The 21,511-nt window shown below is 40.3% G+C and overlaps 1 protein-coding gene across 4 annotated transcripts in view; it reads right to left on the reverse strand.

Moving 5' to 3' along the window:
- Window positions 1-682: 682 nt before the first annotated feature.
- The window catches only part of runx1t1 (RUNX1 partner transcriptional co-repressor 1), a 56,852-nt gene continuing 36,023 nt past the window's right edge, over window positions 683-21,511 (reverse strand). For 2 of the 4 annotated variants that reach the window (XM_067424985.1, XM_067424988.1), the window contains exons 3-11: window positions 20,046-20,287; window positions 17,367-17,456; window positions 13,876-14,057; window positions 10,853-11,103; window positions 9,982-10,079; window positions 9,311-9,512; window positions 9,026-9,094; window positions 6,180-6,370; window positions 683-4,659 (exon numbers count right to left, since the gene is read on the reverse strand). In XM_067424985.1, coding sequence (XP_067281086.1) covers window positions 4,381-4,659; window positions 6,180-6,370; window positions 9,026-9,094; window positions 9,311-9,512; window positions 9,982-10,079; window positions 10,853-11,103; window positions 13,876-14,057; window positions 17,367-17,456; window positions 20,046-20,287 — 1,604 coding nt within the window. In that variant the 3' untranslated portion in view covers window positions 683-4,380. The remainder of the gene's footprint in view (window positions 4,660-6,179; window positions 6,371-9,025; window positions 9,095-9,310; window positions 9,513-9,981; window positions 10,080-10,852; window positions 11,104-13,875; window positions 14,058-17,366; window positions 17,457-20,045; window positions 20,288-21,511) is intronic. The other 2 variants (XM_067424987.1, XM_067424986.1) reach the window with 2 other exon arrangements.

Genomic DNA, 21,511 nt, shown 5'->3' on the forward strand with positions numbered 1-21,511 from the left:
TAAAAAGTAATAAGACAAAAACGATTATAGGATAAGTCAAAAATTGACAACAAATTCAAATTCAAATTTTTTAAATTAGGACTTAAGTTATAATTATGACAGAAATAATATGATACAAAAAGTTGAAATTATGAAAAAAACTAGTTACAATTATTACATAAAAGTTAGATTTGAGACATAAGGTAAAAAAGTCTTAATTATTTTAGTATATTAATTTCATATTTTGTGATAATAATAATAATAATAATAATAATAATAATAATAATAATAATAATACATAAGATTTAAAAACACTTAAGGATATAGCATTCAGGATTTTTTAAGTCACATAAATAAGGTTTTCTATCTCAATTTGGACTTATGTCATAATGATTTACTGTGGGAATCCTGTCATTTAATAATAATAATAATAATAATAATAATAATAATAATAATAATAATATTCTCTATACTTTATTTCTTACATAGGCCTATATCGCTATTGTAGTCTCTACTCTGAACAATCTAGAACCACACTTTATTGTATTTCTTATTTTCTAAATTGTTAAATGAATAAATGCTAATGTAACGCATATGATGTATCCAAACAGAATGCATCCTGTCCTGTAGCATGCAACAGGTACTTTTGATTTCAGAGTACTTTAAAAAAGGCAAAAATAAATCCACAGTCTCCAATGCAGGTATGAACATATTTATTACACAGTAAAGAGTACAACAATACCAGAATCATACTGCAAAGATTCACAGACTGACAGACCATTTACTACAGCCCCCAAAAACGAGAGAATAAAATAAAGAAAACAGATTAAACAAGAAACCACAGTTCTGACATAGTAGACTCGAAAAACCCTAGAGTATACCGAAACGGTGTGACGAGAGACCACACCCTCCCAGCCCACCTGTAACCTGTGGTTCATGTTTCCGTTAAGTATTGCACAACAACTTTCATGAGTTTTTTCACAATAAAGATTTTCGAAGAACCCTATGACTGCCCGTCCTGAACCCACCCCACCAAGTTTCCACTGTCCCTTTAATATCCCAAAGTTTAATTAACTTTACAAACTGGAGAGAAAAAAGAAAAAGAAAACGTAAGAACACCTGGCAAAGGCATGCGCAAATTCACCAGTCGTTACTTTTCGCTCACGTTTGGTGCGAATCCCCATTAACACAAACCTAAATGACATTGACAAGCGGCCAAGAGTGTCTCACAACAGAAGACATAAACGGGGGGAAAGGGGGTGCAGGAGAAGAGGAGGGCAATAGGAATATATCACATTTCTCATTTATTGAATTATAGTGTATATCAAATGGAGTCAACACTCTGCAATCTTTTTTTAACTTTGAGTTGACTCAAAGCGATTTGTACATGTGACAAACTTAAAATGAACATAACATTTTTTTCCCGTTTTTTTATTTTACGTATTCTATTTATTAAGTTTTTTTTTCATTTTTCTCATGAGGTCTGCATTGTTACCAAGTAGTGATATGGTTTGCAGCTATATGAGCTTTTAACTTTGGGTTTAAGTCCTGTTCTCATGTGCCCATTTGGTTTGTCTAGACCAGTGTCCACTCGGCAACTGGTGCTCCTAACGTGCTGTCAGAGGTAGAGTGAGACTTTTTGCCACCGAGGAAAAAAGGTTGTAGCAAAACAGACGTACTAGAGTGGGAAGGAGGAGTTTCGTAATGCTTTGTCCGTGCTTATTTTATTCAGGTCACCCTGATTGAAGTTACTACACTAACTGTATGTATTTTTCAAAAATAGTACACTAGTGTGTCAAGACAGCTTAGCTGACAGGTTCTCTGGAGATGTGGACAGGTGTCTTACACCTTTGTTTTTTTGGATTATTTAACCGTAGCATGCCGGAGGAGGCCAGCCCCCCCTCCTAAGAGGTCAAATGCACAGCGTTTAGCACCATGGTTTGGAGGGCGTGAGCCATCGGAGTGCAGCTAAGTGCTCATTTAGACCCCTCTTCATCTTAAGCCATTGACGAGGTTGTTTCGTTTAGTCTTAGTTTCTCACATGGCTTTTTATCTTGAGCTGAAACACTTGAAGGTTTGGTTATGCGCCGTTAGTGAACGAGAAGAGCTTCGCTTCAGTCGGGCAGGTAGCCTTTTGGGGTGACGAATCCGTTTCGAGGAATGACAAGGAAAGAAAAAGGACGACAATGAAACGGTTGTGAAAACCTATAGCCCTGGAGGATCTAGATATGGGATCCATCTTTTCAGTTATTGCTCAATCATTCAGACCGCCTCATCCACACGTGAAACCCTCTTTTCTTAGGATCTGCTACATGGTTTTGAGTGGCTCCTCCTCCCTACGAGCTGAACAGGGCTGGTCTTGGCTCTGGACAGGGGAGAGTTAAAGGTTTTCAAATGGAAACATTGCTCAATGCGGCTTCCCCTGATAAACACGTTGAGAAAACAAGAATGCATTTGAGTGAGTCTCTTTTGTCATGTTTAAATCTTGGATAAAATCAGGTTTTGGTCCTTCATGTCTGTCTTTGGCTGTCTTCCATGTTAATTATTTTGTAATACTGTGTATCCTGGTGCTCTGCAGTGTTAAAGCTGTCTGTTTATCACCTCTGCATTTGGAAAGTTTGTTTCGTAGTGTCTTTTTTGTAAATTTTTTTCTTTTTTGTAGAAAACAAAAACAACATATACCATAGCGTTCAGTATGCATGTGCATGCACTGTCCTTAACTATTCAAAGCAAAATGTTTAGAAAAAAATGTTAACAAAAGCAGATTGTGATACTTCTGTTTAGTCTTTTTTCTATTTTCGTTTTGCTCTTTTTTTCATACATTTTCTCCATTTTTTTTAACAAGAAAAGAAAATCACAGATATGTAACGAAGCACTCCAAAGATAACCCAATGAAGTGAGGCTCCCTATGGAATAAAAAAAAAACTGCCAAAAGAAGCATGCCGAGAGAAACAGTGACAGTGCAAATACATTTATGTACGTCCCATGTACAAAAACATTTATGTTAGCATTCCATGTAACATGCTAGTTCTCAGAAAAAACATCTGAATGAGACTGAAGTAGCAGCTCTGAGAGATAGCGTTTGTCTTTCCAGGACAATGGGAAAAGGGTTTTTTTCTTCTTAAGAGAACTACAAGGGGACTAGCACAAACACATACAAATAGAAAAGCAGCTTGCGAGAAACAGAGAGCGACAGAGAGAAAAATATGAGAAAATATGTTCTTCCTTTTTGCACCTAGAAAGACTAAAAAGTTGTGACTGTGATTTAAACGATTAATGCGTCGTCACAATTGTCCAGCACATGTACAATAAATAACCATTGGAGACGGCACAGGACACAAGTGTTTAACACAATGAGATCTAGAAGGGCAAAAAGAAGCAGAACGAGGACTGATGGAGGGTTAGAGATAGGCAGGACAGGGGAAGGGCTCTGGACTGGTTCCAGTAGCCAGTGATTTATGGGTAATTCCTCAGCCCTTTGTTTCCCAGCGGCTGTCACATTGAGGTTCTGACAGTCCTGCTCTGGTGGGCCGATGACTTCACTTCCTGTTTTGGGAGCTGATGGAGTGCATTTGGGATCGGGGCTCAGAGCGCATCCTTCATTACGCCGTGTGGTACTCAAGATCCAGCACGGGCCCTCCTCACCCCCTACATTCCTCAGTGAAACAGCTTTTTATTTCTCAGACCATTGACCTGGATATTATCTTGCAGAAGAGGGACGAACATCTGCGTTCCTTCACAATCTGCTGCACATCTGCAGAGTTCAGCGCGTGAGCCAGAAACGCCGTCCGCCGTCTACTCCACCACGTCCGACGCAGATGCCCTTCACGGCATGTTTTTTTTACTTCTCAACGAGTTTGCAATGTCTTCTTTACAAGGAATGCTGTCCTAATAATATCCGGAGTCTCTGCTTACATCAGCTATGAAATATTTCCTTGGTTTTTGTCATTTAAAGTGTCTTTTTATGAGGTCAAATAGTTTCATATCCCAGCTACTGGATAAAGAGTTTTGAGAACAGAACGGAGGAGGGGGAAAAAAACGACAAAAACAAAATGAAGGGGAGGTCAAATATACTCATCAAGAGGTCCCGGCTGTCTACTCCATTTGTCTTCTTATTTACAAGAATGCAAGAGAGCCACAACAACAATAAACGACATTACCAGCAGTTATCGATAATAGCTGTAGTAACAATAAAAGAACAATGAGAATTTCAAACAAAGAATATCTTTGCGTTCTCTATCATGGCAAGTCAATATGACCCGAAATGGACCTCCTGTGGGTGATCGCCCTAAGTACAGTCTTCTTTCTTTGTTAGTGCGCTAGCTTTAGCATTTTGGAGCGAGTGAGGCAGGTGAGTCAGTCCCCAGTCTGCTGAGGCGTCAGAAACGGTCCGCTTGGACTCTAGCGCGGCGTGTTCTCTATGGTGGAGGGCGTGCTGGGCGTGGCTGAGCGGGGCGTGGCGGCGGACGGGGTGTCCGCTGGGCTGCCGGCTCCGCTGCTGGGGGTGGCTGAGGAGCTGACGGTAGCGGGGGTCTCGCCTTGCTGCTGTGCCTGCAGAGTCTGGCCACATACGTGGTGGTGCTTTTCCCAGTCTTTGTGCTGGCAGAAGGAACCGCAGTAACGCGCCGTGTTGCAGCCGCTGCAGGTCTCACTCGCCTTGCGCCCACAATTCCAGCAGCTCTGCACAGGAAAGAGGGGGGAGGGAGGTTTAAGCGGCGGTGTATTCAAAAAACGTGCACTTCTTTCCTTGGGTATTGTCCCAATTAGCAAATAATAGCTGCACAGACCTTTGAGAAAAGTGAGCGAAAGTCTCGGCTCATTAGCAGCAAACATTTCCCATTTGAATTTAAGTGTAAATACAGAATTCAGCTTTATTTTTCTTTGGATTTCCCTGCTTTGAAAACATGGAAATAATGAGCTGGCTGGGGAAAAACGCAGTCATTTTACCCAGTTCCACATGGCGCTATGAGAGGACACATTTGTAACAGGTTAACTACAAAACCCTCAAAGATCACACAGAAACTCAGGTTACCACTGTGGCCTCGTTGCGTTTGTCTGCGGGCCAAATAAGAGCAATTATCACAAAGTCTCGAATGTGTCCCAGAGACGAGAAGCCGGAGTTATAAACGGCTACCGATACAATCCTCCAGAGAGACTTGCATAAACATGGCTCGTGCAATTAAACTCAGATGCGTGCCGCCTTTCTCTGCTAACTGATTAAACGAGCCGTACCCCCGCTGTGCACAGACACTCGGCGCTCCCTTCCCAATTTCCCTCATCCAAATCAGTACCACCTTAACTGTCCACATGTTTCATTTAGTGGAGGAAAAGCACCACTCTGCCTGAGGTGATAAATGCAATGTTATATTCCTCGGCTCTGCGTGACACCAGCCCGCATGAGGAATTATCTGGGACACGCTTTCTCTTCCCCCTGTGCTTTTCATATGATCTCCATGTTTTTCTACAGATTTCCAAACTAAGGAGATCAATTGTATGTCATGGAAATAAAACTTCCCGGTAACACTTTATTTTGAGGTTCAGTTATTAACTATTAACTAGTTGCTTATTAGCATGCATATTACTAGGATATTGGCATTATTATTACGCCTTATTCTACATCCCTTAATGCTACCCAATACCTAAACTTAAATGCAACAAAAAATACCTTACTAACTATTAATAAGCAGTAAATTAGGAGTATTTATTGAGGCAAAAGTCGTAGTTAATAGTGAATATGTGCTCCCCATACTGAAGTGGGTAGCACTTTATTTTAAGGTTCAGGTATTAACTATTAACTAGTTGCATATTAGCGTGCATATTACTAGGATATTGTCTGTTTATTAGTACTTATAAAGCACATATTAATGCCTTATTCTGCATGACCTTAATCTACATCCCTTAATCCTACCCAATGCCTAAACTTAAATGCTACAAAAACTACCTTACTAACTATTAATAAGCAGTAAGTTAGGAGTTTATTGAGGCAAAAGTCGTAGTTAATAGTAACCAACTCCCCAACCAAGTAAATCAGGTATGTACAAATCATATAAAATATAAGAAAATACCCAAGATAATATCTAATGCAAAATATAAGAAAGTATGGAATATATTACCATCCCATTGAATCATTGTGCAGTATGCGAATGCTGCAGCTGTTCACTAATATAATAACAATGTGCGGTAGGCGTACAAGCTGTTACCTCACTAGAGTCCTCCTGCTGGTTGATGACTGACAGCGCGTCCTCCGCCGCTTGCCTCTTGGCCTCGGCCACCGTGCGTTCCATCTTGGCTCGCTCTGTGCTGATCATCTCGTGTGCCTTGCGCTCAGCCTCTGACACAGCTTTCTGCAGCTCAGACATAGCCTGCCTCTTCACCTCATTCACAGCCTCTTCTGAAAGAAAGAGCATAGTGCTTTTAAGTGTCCATGGCACAGCAACGAAAACCCAGAAAATAGTGCAGAAAGAATAGCCGATATGTGGACCCTGGATCACAAAACCAGTCATAAGTCGCACGGATATATTTGTGGCAATAGCCAACGATACATTGTATGTAAATTTTTATCAAAAATTTAAGTAAAGATCATGTTCCAATAAGATATTAAGTAAATTTCCTACCGTAAAGATATACAAAAGGTATTATTAGTAGTAATATGCATTGCTAAGAACTTAATTTGGACAACTTTAAGGGCGATTTTCACAATATTTCGATTTTTTTGCACCCTCAGATTTCAGATTTTCAAATAAAATGACCTGGTTTTATTAAAGTCAAATATTATTTTAAATGACTTCATCGACCTGTCTGCATTGTGTTACATCAAGTCAATTTTAAGGGAAATTGAAATAGCTCATTAAGTTAACAACGGCACATGTTGAACTGTTGACATGACATCTCACAGTTAAAGATTGTCTTCTAAAACAAAATTACCTAATTGTTCAAATTAATAGATACAAATTATAATTAAAAAAATAGTATCTGACATTATTTATTCCTTCAAAGTAACAGAACAACTTATTATTGTGCATTTTGAAAACTATATGTACGTTGTTTAATAGATCCTATTGGTTTGTTTTGTTCAAAAGCAGCCGAGAGATTAATCAGGGGATTAATTAGAAACATCAATTATTATTTGAATGTGCTCAGATGACTTTCTGTGTTTGCTGAATACAAATAGACAAGAATGAAATGCTTTTGTTTAGCCGCGAACCAAAGACTCTACTGTAGTGCACAAGACAGATTACAGGTAATCCTCGATATTTTTCCCTCTGAAGTATAAATGTATTTCCTTGAACTCGCACTTTATCTCTACTTTTACATTGTTATCCCATTAACCGTAAATACTTCTGGCTGGAAAACTCATCTCAAGAGCAGACTAGGGATTTTTAGTGTTTGTTTGTTTTCATTGTTCAAGGCTGCAGCCTGACTAATTGCATATGCAAATCTGGCAATTTATATTTAAATTATGCATTTCAATTGTGGCCCCAAAGGACCATGCAGATCAGGATATGGCACTGTGCGAGAAAACGGTTTGAATATTCATCACCTACTGTACACTGACTTTCTTTAAAAAAAAAAAAAAAGGACATTCACCTCTTACCCTGGGGCAACTTGTGAAGACCGCTTTAAGGCTGACTCTTTTTACTTGAGTTAGAAAAAGACTATTCTTAAGGAATTATAATAGACTTAACTGTCATGGCAGTCTCTTGTTTTGCAGAAATGGATGGCTGTGGTTGTGCAGACCCCAGTCTTAAATATGAAGGATAACAGAGCCAGAGACATTTTCATCATGACTGGACTGAATTGTAAAACCATGGTGGTTTGGGTGCACAAAGTCGTCTTCTTGATGGGTTGAGGTCACGGAAAATGCACCACATTCCCTGATATGTTTTATTGCATTTATACTTGAGTATTCAGATGGAATTTCAATCAGCAGTGATTTGTTTAGGGTGTTACTACCGCTGTTGTGTTGCAAATACATTGTATTAGTTGAAACAAGCTTCTTAGAGTCTCTTTTGTAACGCCATTTTCATGGCAAGGTTTGTTTGCTTTTATAAAGCCTTTGGTAAGACCACACAGTGAAGACAAACTGCTTAAGCAGATGCGTCGGTCGTGTAGTAGCGAGCTGAAGCCAAGGTAAACAATCTGCTATTACAGAATCCATCACTTGTCATATTTCACACAGATCAACTGCTCTTTAAACAAAGCCTTTTAATATCTTTATCCGTCTTTTAACCAGCTCCTCTGCTGTGATAAAACAGAGTGCCGTGGAGAGCGGAGAGCCTGTTGCACAGCTAATGGCAGGAGTGCTGAAGTGCTGTAAAGGCTGGGAGCACTTATGTGTCCTGTTCAGCCAGTGCAATAAAAGAGCTTTATGATCTGACATCACTGTTGGAATGTGTAGAGGTGCTTCCAGTGAAAGCCAATCACTGAATTGCCCAACACACGACTCAGGGACACTACAGAAGTCAAACAAAATGCCACAAAAACAGAAGTTTCAAAAGTCACTCGAGAGCTCTAAGACCTTCTAAGCTCCAAGTGTTTTTTATTCCTCTTTAAATGTAGGTTTTAAATGTAAATGAATGGTGAATTTTTTTAATTTATTATTTTAATAATATATATATTTTTAATTATCATCTGAAATGTGCATGAAATGGAAATAATTCTGTTTAAAAAAACATTTTAAAAGCATTAAATCTTTAACAGATATATGAATTAATTTATTATATTTTATTTATCATTTGTTAATTTATTTATAAATATGGGTTAATGTATTGAATTTTTTTGTTTTATTTGTGCATTACTTTACTTTAATTAACCTGCAATTAAATATACACATAATTTTTTTGAAAACAAACAATTTGGTGTGACACCGACCAGGAACTGACTCTGCAGTTCTGCATACAAATAACTGACTGATCTGACTGATTGAATTTCCGAGAGCTTTTAAATCGCAGACAGGCTTTTGAAAGAGCTCTGTGTGAATAATTTAGCTTTGATTTTCCACCTGTGCTTATTGAGTATGTGTACAAAAATAAGACAGCATGCTAACCGGCTTTCTTCCAGATTTCTTCAGGTACATATCCAGACACTGGCCTGTGAAGGAGCTCCCTATGGACATCTGTAAAAGAGAAAACAAAGGCCACTTAATTTACAATAAAATCAATAGACAGCATTTCCCCCCCAGTAAAAAATAACTCATATATCATTATATTGTCATTAAGACAATTGACTGTAAATCTGGTCAGACATATCAAATAGATGTAGGAAATAGGACATGATGCTTTCCAGGTGATACAGACATCTCAAACACATCCTGAAGCTGAATATGTGTTACCTAAAGGATTGCTTTCTTGGCTGGCTGGGCTCTGCTGTCTGGACTGAGTGCTGCTGGAGCTGCTGGTCTTTTTAAGGTCTTCAGCATCACTGTAACGACGGATCCAGTAGTTGAGCTCCTCCCGGTCGGCCTCCTGACACCTCCGCAACACCGTCAGCGAGCGACGGGTCTTCTCCACCATATCCATGATGCAGTTCAGGAGCTGTGGGGGAGATGCATGCAGAGTGTTACCAACATAACATCTTCAACATATCCAAATTTAGATATAAATATATATATATATATATATATATAGGCTTACATCGAACACTAACGAACACAGTGGTTAAAACACTAATGCTCTGAGGAGACTTTACAATTGTCTCAGATGTTTCTCCTGAAAACTCTTTTGACTAAAATAAGCAATTGTTCACAAAATTCTGATATTTGAACAACAAAAGTTTGCATTCATGGTAAAATCTCTGGCTTTGTTTAAAATTTATTTTTATTTGAAATCACATTTGAGCTCAATATAATCTCATTGCTGTCTTGGAGAAGTGCTTTTGTGATAAAGCAAAAAACACATGCAAAACACACATAAATGTACTAGCAAACACCCTTCTCGTGTTGTATACTTTCTCACTCTCTCTCACACACACATACACTTTGGATAGTAATAAAAAGGTTATTACTTTTCTTACATGGTCAAGGTGCTTCCACTCTTCTGCCCATTCTCTGTCTGTGAGCCTGTGATCTATGACTTCCTCCTGGCGTGTGCTGCCGTGCATCCCTGACACAGAACGAGAAAAAGAGAGAGAGCGAGTGTTAAACGTGTTACTATTTGGGCCTCGGTTTTCCATTTCTCTTGCTTGCCCTCAGCGGCATGTCGTGCCCGTCTGTTTCACAGCCATAGCTCACCCGCTTCCTGACATCCTCCATCGCTCACGCACTCTTCATTCCTCACATGCTCTCATCCCTCACTCCGCTCTCCTATGCTGCCTGCGGGCACGCTCCCTCTCTCCATGCTGCACCAGAGCTGCCAGGCTCATGCATATCTTGTGCATATATCACTGGCTAATGTGCGCAAGTATTTTTAGCACATTTAAACTTGATATGGCGAGTTGGCTTTATGTAAACCTCAAATCATTTTTAAAGAAGTTTATGTTCCTGATCCAACTGAGTCTCGCCTGGTTTAACTTCTAAGAGTGTGAGCGGCATGCAGTGGACTTTTGAGGATTTGAGGCATTGGCAAACTCAGCCTTGGAGAATGGGGCTCTCATAGTGCTTTTATTGTCAAATTAATTTGAAAAATGTATTTAAAATATTAACTGCACATTTCTTATTTTTGCAAATGTATACATATATATCATTATTTTTTAGTTAATTATCATTATTTTATTATTATTATTATTATTATTTAATATACAGTTTAATCAAGTGCACATTTTCCTCTAAAAAAGTCCTTTTATCTGGGACTTTCTATATTTTTGCTTATATTGCATGTCTCAGGCTCTAACAATCTTTCACAGCACAGTAAAGCTGCTGTAATCTGCCCTCTCTTACCTAGAGGCCGAGGACGGTCGCGGAGCTCACGGTGGTTGGGGTGGCGGTATGAATCTCTGTAGTGGTGTGCGATGGCCATGTCGTCCAGGCGGTAGTGCTGCGGAGGGGGCGGGGTGGGGTGTGGCAGGCCGTTGGGCTGGTAGGAGAGCCCGTTGGAGGGGCTGAAGCGCTGACCGGGGCTTATAGTGCAGGGCCTCTTGCTGGGGTGTTCGGGATGGAGTGGCTCCCGCTCAAATCCGTTCTCTTTGGTTCTGGAACGAGAAAGAAAATTCCAGAGTGAGGAAGAGGAAGGAAGGAGTGTTGCACTGACGTTACACTAGTGTAGAATGTTATCGCAAGACAGATAGATAGATAGAAAACAAAGACAGACAGACAGACAGACAGACAACTGGTTCTTTCCAAGTAAGGGAAAATGTTGACTCACTATATTTTTTTATTTTTTTACCACTCCAATGAGACAGACACTGGCATTGAGATGTCTTCTGAGGACAGTGTGTTCATTCATGTAATGTACTTTCCTTCGCTGTTGGTCAAGGGAGAATGTGAAACTGCTCCTGAGGCAGTAAGAGTCTGTCATCTAATGTGCTAAGTAGAAAAGCAGCTACTATGCCTCCGTCGAGCACTTTGTTGTCTGTAAAAGGAGGTCTTGACAGAGCACAGGAGGACCATAAGAGATGTGCACTTACAGGACTGTTTCAGCGCACCTAAACCCTGGGGCTTTCACATTGCTCTGCCCTTCACTTTCATGTGTCACGGGTCCAGGTGTTCGCAGATGCTGGTACTCGTGCGTGTGTGTGTGAGTGTGTGAGTTGTGAGGCGGTCGTCCCTCGGTTATCTCTGAAAGAGACTGAACTTCCTAATGAGCTGCTTTTATGAGCTGCTAATGTGCATCCATCACCGTCCATATGCTCCTCAAAAGCAACCTCTCTCCTCCACCCACACCTCCAAAACACAGCTGCCTTTATTTTACCCCAGTCTCATACATTTTAATACCAATTCTAATTCTATTCATTCTTCATGGACTTGTGTCTCTCATTCAGGTACTATATGCGATTTTCATGAGATTCTCCATCTTGCTTTTTTCCATCCACAAACATTACAATTTATTTTATTTTATTACACAGGTCTGAAATTCAGAGTATTACCTAGAAAACTGTTTTACTGTATTTTTGATCAAACTTTTTTTTTTTTTTTTTTACAATACTGTATAAAAGTAAGATCCCACTGATATTCCTTGCGAGTAAGCATTTTAAAATCCGCTTTTGAGGACCACTGAAAGCTGTGAACTGAATCTGAACCTTTTTTTTCTTTTTTCCCTCAAATATATAGGGGTCATGCAGCACAATGGAATATTTTATTCAAATAAGTCTCGGCACACATTTCTCTTCTAAATGAGGAGAGCGTACTAAGAATGCGTTGTGGGGTGCGCTCCTCTCCGTAGCCGTATTCCTGATTCCTTTGATATTAATCAGACTGAAGTGACCGTATATTGTACTCCATGATTAAGGACAGCATCGCTCCCTTTCAAATTCCAATATTGCTTTTTCTCTCTCTCGCACCTCCTCATTCTGAGCGTGGAGAGTCGAGTCGAGCTGAGCCGAGCTAAGCAGAAACAGAAGCGCTTACCCAGCCGTATCTGAGCTGAGTCTCATCTGTATGTGTTATCAGCCATGTCCCCAGGCTCACCTAGCCATACATTAGAGCTCACGCAAAAATGCAGGTATTACATTTAAAAAAAAAAAAAAACGAGAAAGAAAGAGAAAAAGAGAGAGCTGTATGTTCTTCTCTAATAACCACAGGGACCTGAGCTGATATGTATTCATATAAGATAGCATATTAAAAATGATGTTTCTTCACTGAAAAGGGGAAATAATTCTGAGCTTCTGGGTGTGAACTGATATATAAAAGCTTTTATATCTTTTCTCTCAGTGCACAGACTGTAGATTTGCTCTGGTTTTGCAGTGCTAATTCACGCTCCTCTCAACAGGAAGTCTCCAAAAAATCTACCTGCATTCTCCAGATGTGTCTGGTTCCTCCAGGTTCTGCTCCATTAAAGGATGAGAATCCAAATGACGCATGACAAAATAGACACTCATAACCCACTGCGACATTTCTACATCACTCCAGCTGTTTTACAAGCATGTATTCCTAGTCTATATATTTAGGTGCCTAAAGTCCAGTCACTACCAAACAAATGGTCTATTAAACATTTATCTCCTTTCATTATCTGGGCTCAACAATAAGAAAAGACCCATTGACCTGAGGCCCGGTGTGAGAAAGTTTGCATTGTCAACAAACTTACTTTTGTTGTGTTTTTATTTCTTGTAAACTTAAAGGAGCTGTATGTAAGAAATGTATTTCAATTAATCATAAAATGGCCCTGATATGTCACTAGACATTAAGAAATCGTGATAATTCCAAATACTTATATCACTGACAACAGTAGTCTGGCCAGGATATTGTCATTTAAAAATTTGTTGTAGCAGCCCACAACTGATGTTGATGTTGACATGTTGTTTTGGCCTGAAGCTCCGACCTCCACCTATCGACCAATCACAAAGGCAGTAGTGTTTGGGCATCCGGGTTGCCAGATCTGCTCTAGTTACCACAGCTGCAGCTACAAACATTCCTGCTGGATCCAGCAGCATATCTGGCAACCTCAAGGGATAGGGGATACACCCCTCTACAGTAATTTGAAAGTGATTGCAATACCAGTTTTAGGTTTTGCAATACCAGTTTTTTGGCCACAGTCTTACATACACTTCCCATTTGGTATTATGCAATGAATTGAACACTGATTTTGTCAATTCTGTTCAGAAAACTGTCAGAAAGTTTGCCTTGGAATCATTAATTTGAGCGTTTTAAGTATTCAGTGATGTAATATAAATTGCATTTTTTGCCTCAAAGCAAATAATATTTTATGTTTTTCTGGTGCAGGGGCAATTTTAAATACAGTGTGACTGGCTAAATACCAACCAAGCTACATGAATGATTGATGATGACAATTTACAGTTCGACCTCACCTGTCAGGCGTCCTTCTCTTGCCGTTCTCGTTGACATCCATCAAGAGTTCAGAAGAGTCGACTGGTGATGTGGTGCTTGTGTCCAGCAGGAGCTGCTCATGTTGGGCGAGATACTGAGCCGGGTTCTGCTTGGCCAGCCGCGCACAGTGCACCAACTCCCTCTGCAGTAGTGGCAGGTTGGCCTGTAGGGGGAGATAGCGGTCAGGTTGAGCTGAGCAGATGTAGCACTATGAAGCTGTCCACGGCCAGAGGCTCTAAACACCATTTCTTGTTTAATCATTATTATTATTACAGGTACATTCTTCCAAAATAAAGACACTCTCGCACTGTTTTGAGCAGCACTCTATTGTGACCTGAAACATGCATTAGTGCCCTGGGCCCTTGATATGAGCAATCATGGTCAACATAGAAAGTGACATCTTCAAAGCAGATGGTTTGGAGATGGGGGGGCAACGTTCGCTTTCTTTCTGTCTCATTTCCTCTGCATCTCCGTCATGATTACTAGCTGGCTTGGCTTTCTCCGTAAGCACTTGGAGGCCTTGCCACTTCAAAGACACTACGAGGAGCATTTTCACGGCAGATGAAAGGTTTTTGTGACTCCCCATCCAGCAACAGTTGGACTATTGCAGCATCTAAACAGCACAAGGTGTTAGTTGAAGGATGATGTCTATTTTCTCTTTTTCTGTGCTTTCTTCATTTCTGTTTTCTTTTTTTCTTTCTCTCTGGCCTGTGACTGTGATCTAAGACTATAATCAGACATCTTTTCAGCTCTGGAATATTCTTCAGTGTACTCCCACAGTGTGCCTTTTCAGTGATGTAATGGCTAAAATTAGGAGCAGTGCGTTGATTGAATATTGAACGAGACACAATGAAAGCCGTTTTAGACTTTAAAGGAAGCGTGGAAAAAAATCTATCCGTTGGTCATGATACAGATTAAATGGCAAAAATCTAAAAGTAAAATACAACAAAATGTAAATAAATAAAACTTATTATGATTCATTTTAATGATGATAATGATTGGGATTGTTTATAAAGGACCTCTTGGTCGCCAGCTGTATGAGGTAATGGTCTGTTAGTAGTTTATGGTGATAATTACCAGAGGCAGTGAAATTGCTTTGACCCGAAATGACCTTAAACTTTTATTAAATGGAGGTCCTCATAGTTAGTGACAGTTCACATACAGCTGCTGCTCACGCAGTGCTTAATGTACAAAGCACATTACAGTATTTTTGTCTTGCTTTCCAGTATGGTATGAATATCTAAACATTCTCATAACATATATTTGGTTGAGAAGCAAAATGACATAGGAATATAAAGTTCTCCGAAAAAAATGATCAAAATGTGACAAAATTTATCTGCCCGTAGGGTAAAAAAAAATCACATATGATTGTTTTTTTTAACCCCCTTGGGAGATATTTTTAGATATAATTTCTTTCAAAGAAAACAAGACCTAATATCATGTAATTTTGCTTTTCACTTAATTTATCTGGATTTTAAAGAGGGAAAATCATTTTTGCAGTGTATTTTCCAGACAATGAATGAGAAAAGCTTATTCATCAGAAGAACATTAATGCAACAGTCTAATTTCCGTCGTGTGCAACTCTGTATAAAAGCATTTTGGATAATGACGGTAAAAACAATTTGATCATTGTATTTTTTATAATACAATCCAGTAGCTTTATAAACATGATTATGTCTGAGTGTGTTCTCCAGCTCCTGTGTGGTCCATTAGCACACGGCTATTTGGAAACCAGCATATCAAACACAAGCCGCAAAGCAGTTTGCCATGTATATGTAATCCTCACTTCCTCTGCACTGCTAGCATGTGGTGAAGCGCCGACTATGTCACGCTGAGTACGTCTCTGAGCAATGAGGCACAGAGCCGCAGAGGAACACATGTGCTTACAGGCTTTATGGAGCCTGCTGAACGAAACAGCGGCTAAATATTACAAATTTATCTGATGAGGAATCCATTTGGAGAAATCATAAACAAAAGCCATCAGCACAAAGGCCGTCAGCTGGCGTCAAATTCGGATTACATCATTAGCGTGATGCACGCTGCCCTTCCTGTAAACACTTCCCCGCAAAACCCAACTCTGACGGGAGGGTCGCTAGACAACATTAGCCTAATGAAAAAATGCTGCTAATGCACATTGTTGCAGCTGCGCTTCTGCACACTTATAAAAGCCCCTGTTCCCACAGCCATATGGTATTTGTCATTAAAGGCTCCTTTGAGGAAAACCACTAAAATTAGACGAGAGGGAGAGAGGGAGCGAGGAAAAAAAAACACAAGTTGCATCTTTGATACCACCCCTCCTGACTGGATGATACAGTAACCATATGGTGTGAAGTTGTGTGAGAGCGAGCGAGTCAGGGAAGTGTCCCTGTATGCTTCTCTGCATCCGTCAGCGACCGACGCAACCCCTAATGGGACCGGTTTCTGCACGACAGAGCCGGCCAGGACACGCAGTGGACAAGATGAAATGCTTTCAAAATGGCATGCCGCGAGAACGGAGGCCCTATCAAACCGGCGGACCCATTCCATCATCTTCTAATGGAGTAAACAACACAGATTTGCTCCATCTCCACCGGTCGCTTATTTTATTATTATGGAAAGGAAGACGAAGGAAAGCAGAGCACGAGAGAAAGATGGGAAGCGGGGGAGGGGGTGAAGGTTAGACAAAGAGGGAGGGGAAAGGGTAGGTTGGTGCGTCGTGTGTAATAGCTGTCACTTACTAGCAGATGAATACGAATGGCTAACGATTGAGGGTGGATGGATACAGCAGTCACCATATGGATCAAAGCTCATGAGAATTTAATCTCTATCAAGCACTGATGTCTATTTGCTACATATGTCATAAATTAACAAATTATATATTCGCTCCGCAGGCTACAATCACTTTAATCTCGAACACGATAATGTGATACAAAAATGTGTCATGTGTAACTCAAATACTTCCCTCAGTGGAAAGAATAATATGCAGAGTGTTTATTTGAGCGGTTCGTGTTAAGTGCTCCAACATAAACAGGCCCAGAGACACATTTAACTGTAATGAAATAAGGGCCGTAGTGACAAATGGGCGGCAGTGAGGGCAAAGGTTGATGTTCTCCCAGACAACAGATCGTCTTACTGTGGTAATGGTTTCAGATGTGCCCTGCCCTCAGAAATTCAGCGTGTGAGAAAAGCAGTGGTCGAACAAGGGCGTCCGTCGACACATATGGATAAATAGAGACATTGTGCTGTGGGACGGTCCCGTATGGTGCTGTTACACTGAGTAATGTGGGTTCACATCATGCATTTCCAAAGAGAAATTAAAAAATAGGTCCCAGCGACCAAGAAACCTGATGCCTCTTTGCTCATGAGGAAACCATGTATCCATTTAGACCGTTTAAAAGCGAGCGATGAAAAAAAACATAGAGAGCTGGGAGAAATATGTACATCTGTGCCTCGGTTGTTTAAATGTTTTCCAGATTGCTTGCTTGTGCAATACCTTCAGAAACGGGATGACAAAAGGTCGGAGTGGGAAGTTGGTCGCTTCTTGCAGTTTGGAATGAAATTCCTCAATGGTTAGAGTGGAGTTCTGCAGGGAGAGAGGAAAAAAGACATGAATACATGTGGAAAACATTATGTGATAATATTACTTATTGGAGGCAAAACTATATCCTGCTGAAGATTGAATGATTTGAAGACTATAATGGGAGGCATATGGATGGCTGTGGTGAAAGGCCTCATGTGGGGAAGTTTGATCTGGTGGCTTTTACATGTGCACGCGCTGACCACATCATCATTGCATCAACAAACAGACACAAATACGTAGGATAACACAACTGCAGATGCAGTATTACACCATGCAGCTTGCTCTGTGAGATAAAACACGGCATAAACATCATAACACGCACAGAAGATTATGCAGCTTTTAAAAAAAACATGTCTTGTTCCCTACCAAACTGACACATATCTCACCCCTGTTATACTTGGCAGTGTAAAAAGAAAAAGAAAAAGGAGAAATGACTAATTTCTATCTCTCCTACCCTCTGCTCTATCATCTTTTAACAGACTGATAAGACTGATAGGACACTATTTTCAATTTTCTACATGTATTTTTTCTGAGAGCTAGCGGAAGGAAAGATGGGAAGGAGAGCGGGGAGTCGTACGTTTGAGAAAAATACACAGGCTTTTTTTCCCTCGTCTTTTCCCAGACCTGAATTTTGTTACATTAGGCTTACATCTGTTCGGCCAGATTGCAGCGGCCTGTTTTGACAGCCAGAAAGCCTCCTGAGCTTTTCTCCAGCATCGGCGGCGCTAATTAAGTGTGTCACTCTTTTCAATAAGGCAGAGTGGGGAGCGAATTAAAAAGAGCCATGGAAGCCAAGGGGACACAAGGAAGCCTCTGCGTGTAGACACAGTGAAGAATAAACAAATGCCCGCTGAAAAAAAGAGCTTTCCTTTGGAATGGCTAATTAAAGCAGCCCTCCTCTAGTACAGGCTGCTATTTCGCCTTTGTTTATTCCATAACTACATATTAATGAAAATAATGCTGTGGTACAGCTTATGGTGCACATCTTGTCAAGTGGATCGCTTTTTTTTCTCGTTATGCTGCCATCCTTAGCAACAGATGTGTTCCATTTGGTTTATCACTGTTGGACAAGCCATTATTTCCTATAATGAAAGGCAAATAAGATTTGGTGGCATAACCTTTTAAGTGACAAAAAAGCAAAACTATCAATTTTGACTGTCTGTTAACTTTTCGGGAGACACAATAATCACTAGTATCCTGGCAGTATAACTGACTAGTATAACTGTTTTTAAAGTCTTAAAGGTGTCATGGACTGGCTTTTAAATTTTTTTTATACTGTTGTCTGAGGTCAACTTATGAAGTCTGTGTGTTTTTTACATTAAAAAACATCATAACTAAAAAGTAATAGGGTATTTTTTACACTGGTTTTGAGGCTCTCTCCTGAACCCTGGGTTTTGATGGGCGTGCCGCACTGGAGACTTGAAAATAAAAGCCCACTGCTAGGATTGGATAAGATTTGCATATTTAATGAGCATCAGCTTCCCTGTAAGTTCAGTTCACATGAGGGAGGGATTGCTTTGAAAGCGGCAACCAGAATAATTCTCTCAAACACAGGGCTCGTAAATGTCTTTATCAAACAAACAATTTCTCATCAACCTGCGATTGATTGGAATATTATTTTTGTATTACTTGGCCTGCTCGATTGGTGCACACACACACACACACAGATCAAGAAAGGAGTATTATTTTACTATTTGAGATTAACTGGCCTGCCGACGGGCGTATGTTGTGATTGCCTGTCTGGAAAACACATGGCCCCGGGACTACCATTACATATAAAAAAGACATTTTACTCACATAAGTGTGTTGCACCATTCCTGTCGGATCCAATATAGAAGGCACAGCATTGTGTTTTAATCTCAATTTGTCTGCAAATCCAGCATCGACCTGAGGCTTGTTTACAAACGATTCCACAGTGAAATGAAGCGAACACGCGTACATGTCGCCCCTACGTGAGCTGGAACTTCATTAAAAATAAAGTTCAACCACACATTCCTAATATTAGGATCCGAAGGAAGCTTATGCAGCGACTGTGTTCTTCCACAAGCAGGAACAGCGCAATATCTTGCTATCTTCTTCGGCATGTTTATTGCTGCTGGCTATCTTGATTCGAACAGCTCCATGAGTTGGTGGGGGTCTAAAATGAATTTAGATGTGCTTTTAGGTGGTGTTTCGCGCCAGATGACGTCAAGATGCTTACACGATCATTTGCTGAGCCTGGTGTCTATAATAGCATTTCTTTGACTAACAAGGAAGTTTTTAGCTCTGAAACTTACAGGATATTCTTATATTACTGTGACCTTTTATATATCAAAAGCTCAAGGGAAAGTTGATTCCTCAATTCATCACCCCTTTATAGAGTCAGAGTCTATATTTTAGTCAGAATATAGACAATACAGTATGTTAGAAAAAATAAATAAATGTAGGTAGCAGCAGATATTTTCTTCCGTATTGTGACGTAAATGTGAGTGTAATGGCTTATCGTGAAAAAAAAGTTAAATTAATTAATATCTTATTGATTGGATTTTGAGATGTGGACGTTGCACTTAAAAACAGAGGCTGATGAATGTGAGAATGTGACTGCGGACTCACCACAAGCCCCAACACCAGCGTGCGCACTCGTTCTCCTATCTCGGGTGAGATGTCATTGCCGAACTGCTGCAGTGTCGTGAGGAAGCGTTTGAGCTTGCTGAGCTGCCTTGCGCCACATGCCGGTGGCAGCTGTTGATTGGCCAGTGAGGATGAAGATGACGATGAAGGCCCATTGCTGAAGCCATTGGGAGGGGATGGAGCTCCGTTCAGCGCAGTGGGAGAGTGACTAGTGCCATTCGTTACTGTAAAACAGAAACATATTATTTCACAAAGAGAACATTTTCATTTATTTTTAACCCAAGCATATTGAATGATCTAAACCCAAAATATTCATATTAAGCACTGCCAAGGAACATTCCTCAAAGGAAGCAGCAAGAGGATCCTTTGTCAAAAATGACATTGGCGTTGTGACTGACGGTGCTTGAACGAGGCTCTTGTGACAGTGGAACATTTGTTTTGAATCAGCCACGGCAGCTTTGAGAAGGAAGCCGTGCGTTCTTGCTTCCATACATCAGACACATTAAGTCCAGAGGAGGAGAATACATGTGGTTGAGTGCCCCCCATGCCACGATGAGAAACATACGTGGCGGAGGGATGCAGCTTGGAATCAACGTCTCTCTAATGAGATTAGGCTGCGTGATAGCCTCGTTTGCCTGGCCTCCCTCCAACAGAACAGAAACGAGATACTTGAGCTGCATCTGGTAACAATTACATGGAGGGGAAATCAAAGCGCTTGCTTTGTTAAACCTTCAGAATGTATAATTAGAGTCTGCCTTTAAAAAGGCTCCGGATTGCTTCAGACCCGGTTTGCTTTTTGTCTCTTTTTTTCATAAGCGCTAATTGCAGAGTCCAACTGATCTGTTTTTAGGGATGTAACATCAGAGAGAGGAATGTGTTACTGCTGTTGACGGCACACCACTGCTCAATTACACTGACATGGTGCTGGGAGGCTGCGGCACGGACGGCTTTGATAGTGAGCCACTCCAGCGCTCCCCTGAGCTACCATGTGTGATGCTCTTTGTGGCATCAGCCAACGGGCAGATGCACAAATCTACAGGTCAGAAGAACTCATATCAGCTGTAATAAGGGGAGAGCAAAATTACATATTCTTTTAAAAATGATCTGAACGGCTAGTCAATCCTTGTTATATAAATAAAATAAATCACTATTATTAGTACTTGTATTAATTAGGATGATTTAAGTTGCCATTCCCACTATATTTGACATTTGTGTACAATTATCGCATTTAAAGATTTTTTGCAGTGCAAAAACATTGGTAATTCTCACCTCACGCTCAGAGTTTTGATTAGAATGCATCACGTTCGATCTAGCAGTTGCATATGCTTTAATTATAAATGCTGTAAAATAATTTACAAACCAAAAGCTCAGATCAAAACATAAAGGGTAAGTTCATCCATAAATGAAAATTCTGTCATTAATTACTTACCCTAATGTCGTTCCACACC

This window comes from Pseudorasbora parva, chromosome 19 (genome assembly GCF_024679245.1).
Source record: "Pseudorasbora parva isolate DD20220531a chromosome 19, ASM2467924v1, whole genome shotgun sequence".
In the NCBI taxonomy this organism is placed as follows: Eukaryota; Metazoa; Chordata; class Actinopteri; order Cypriniformes; family Gobionidae; genus Pseudorasbora; species Pseudorasbora parva.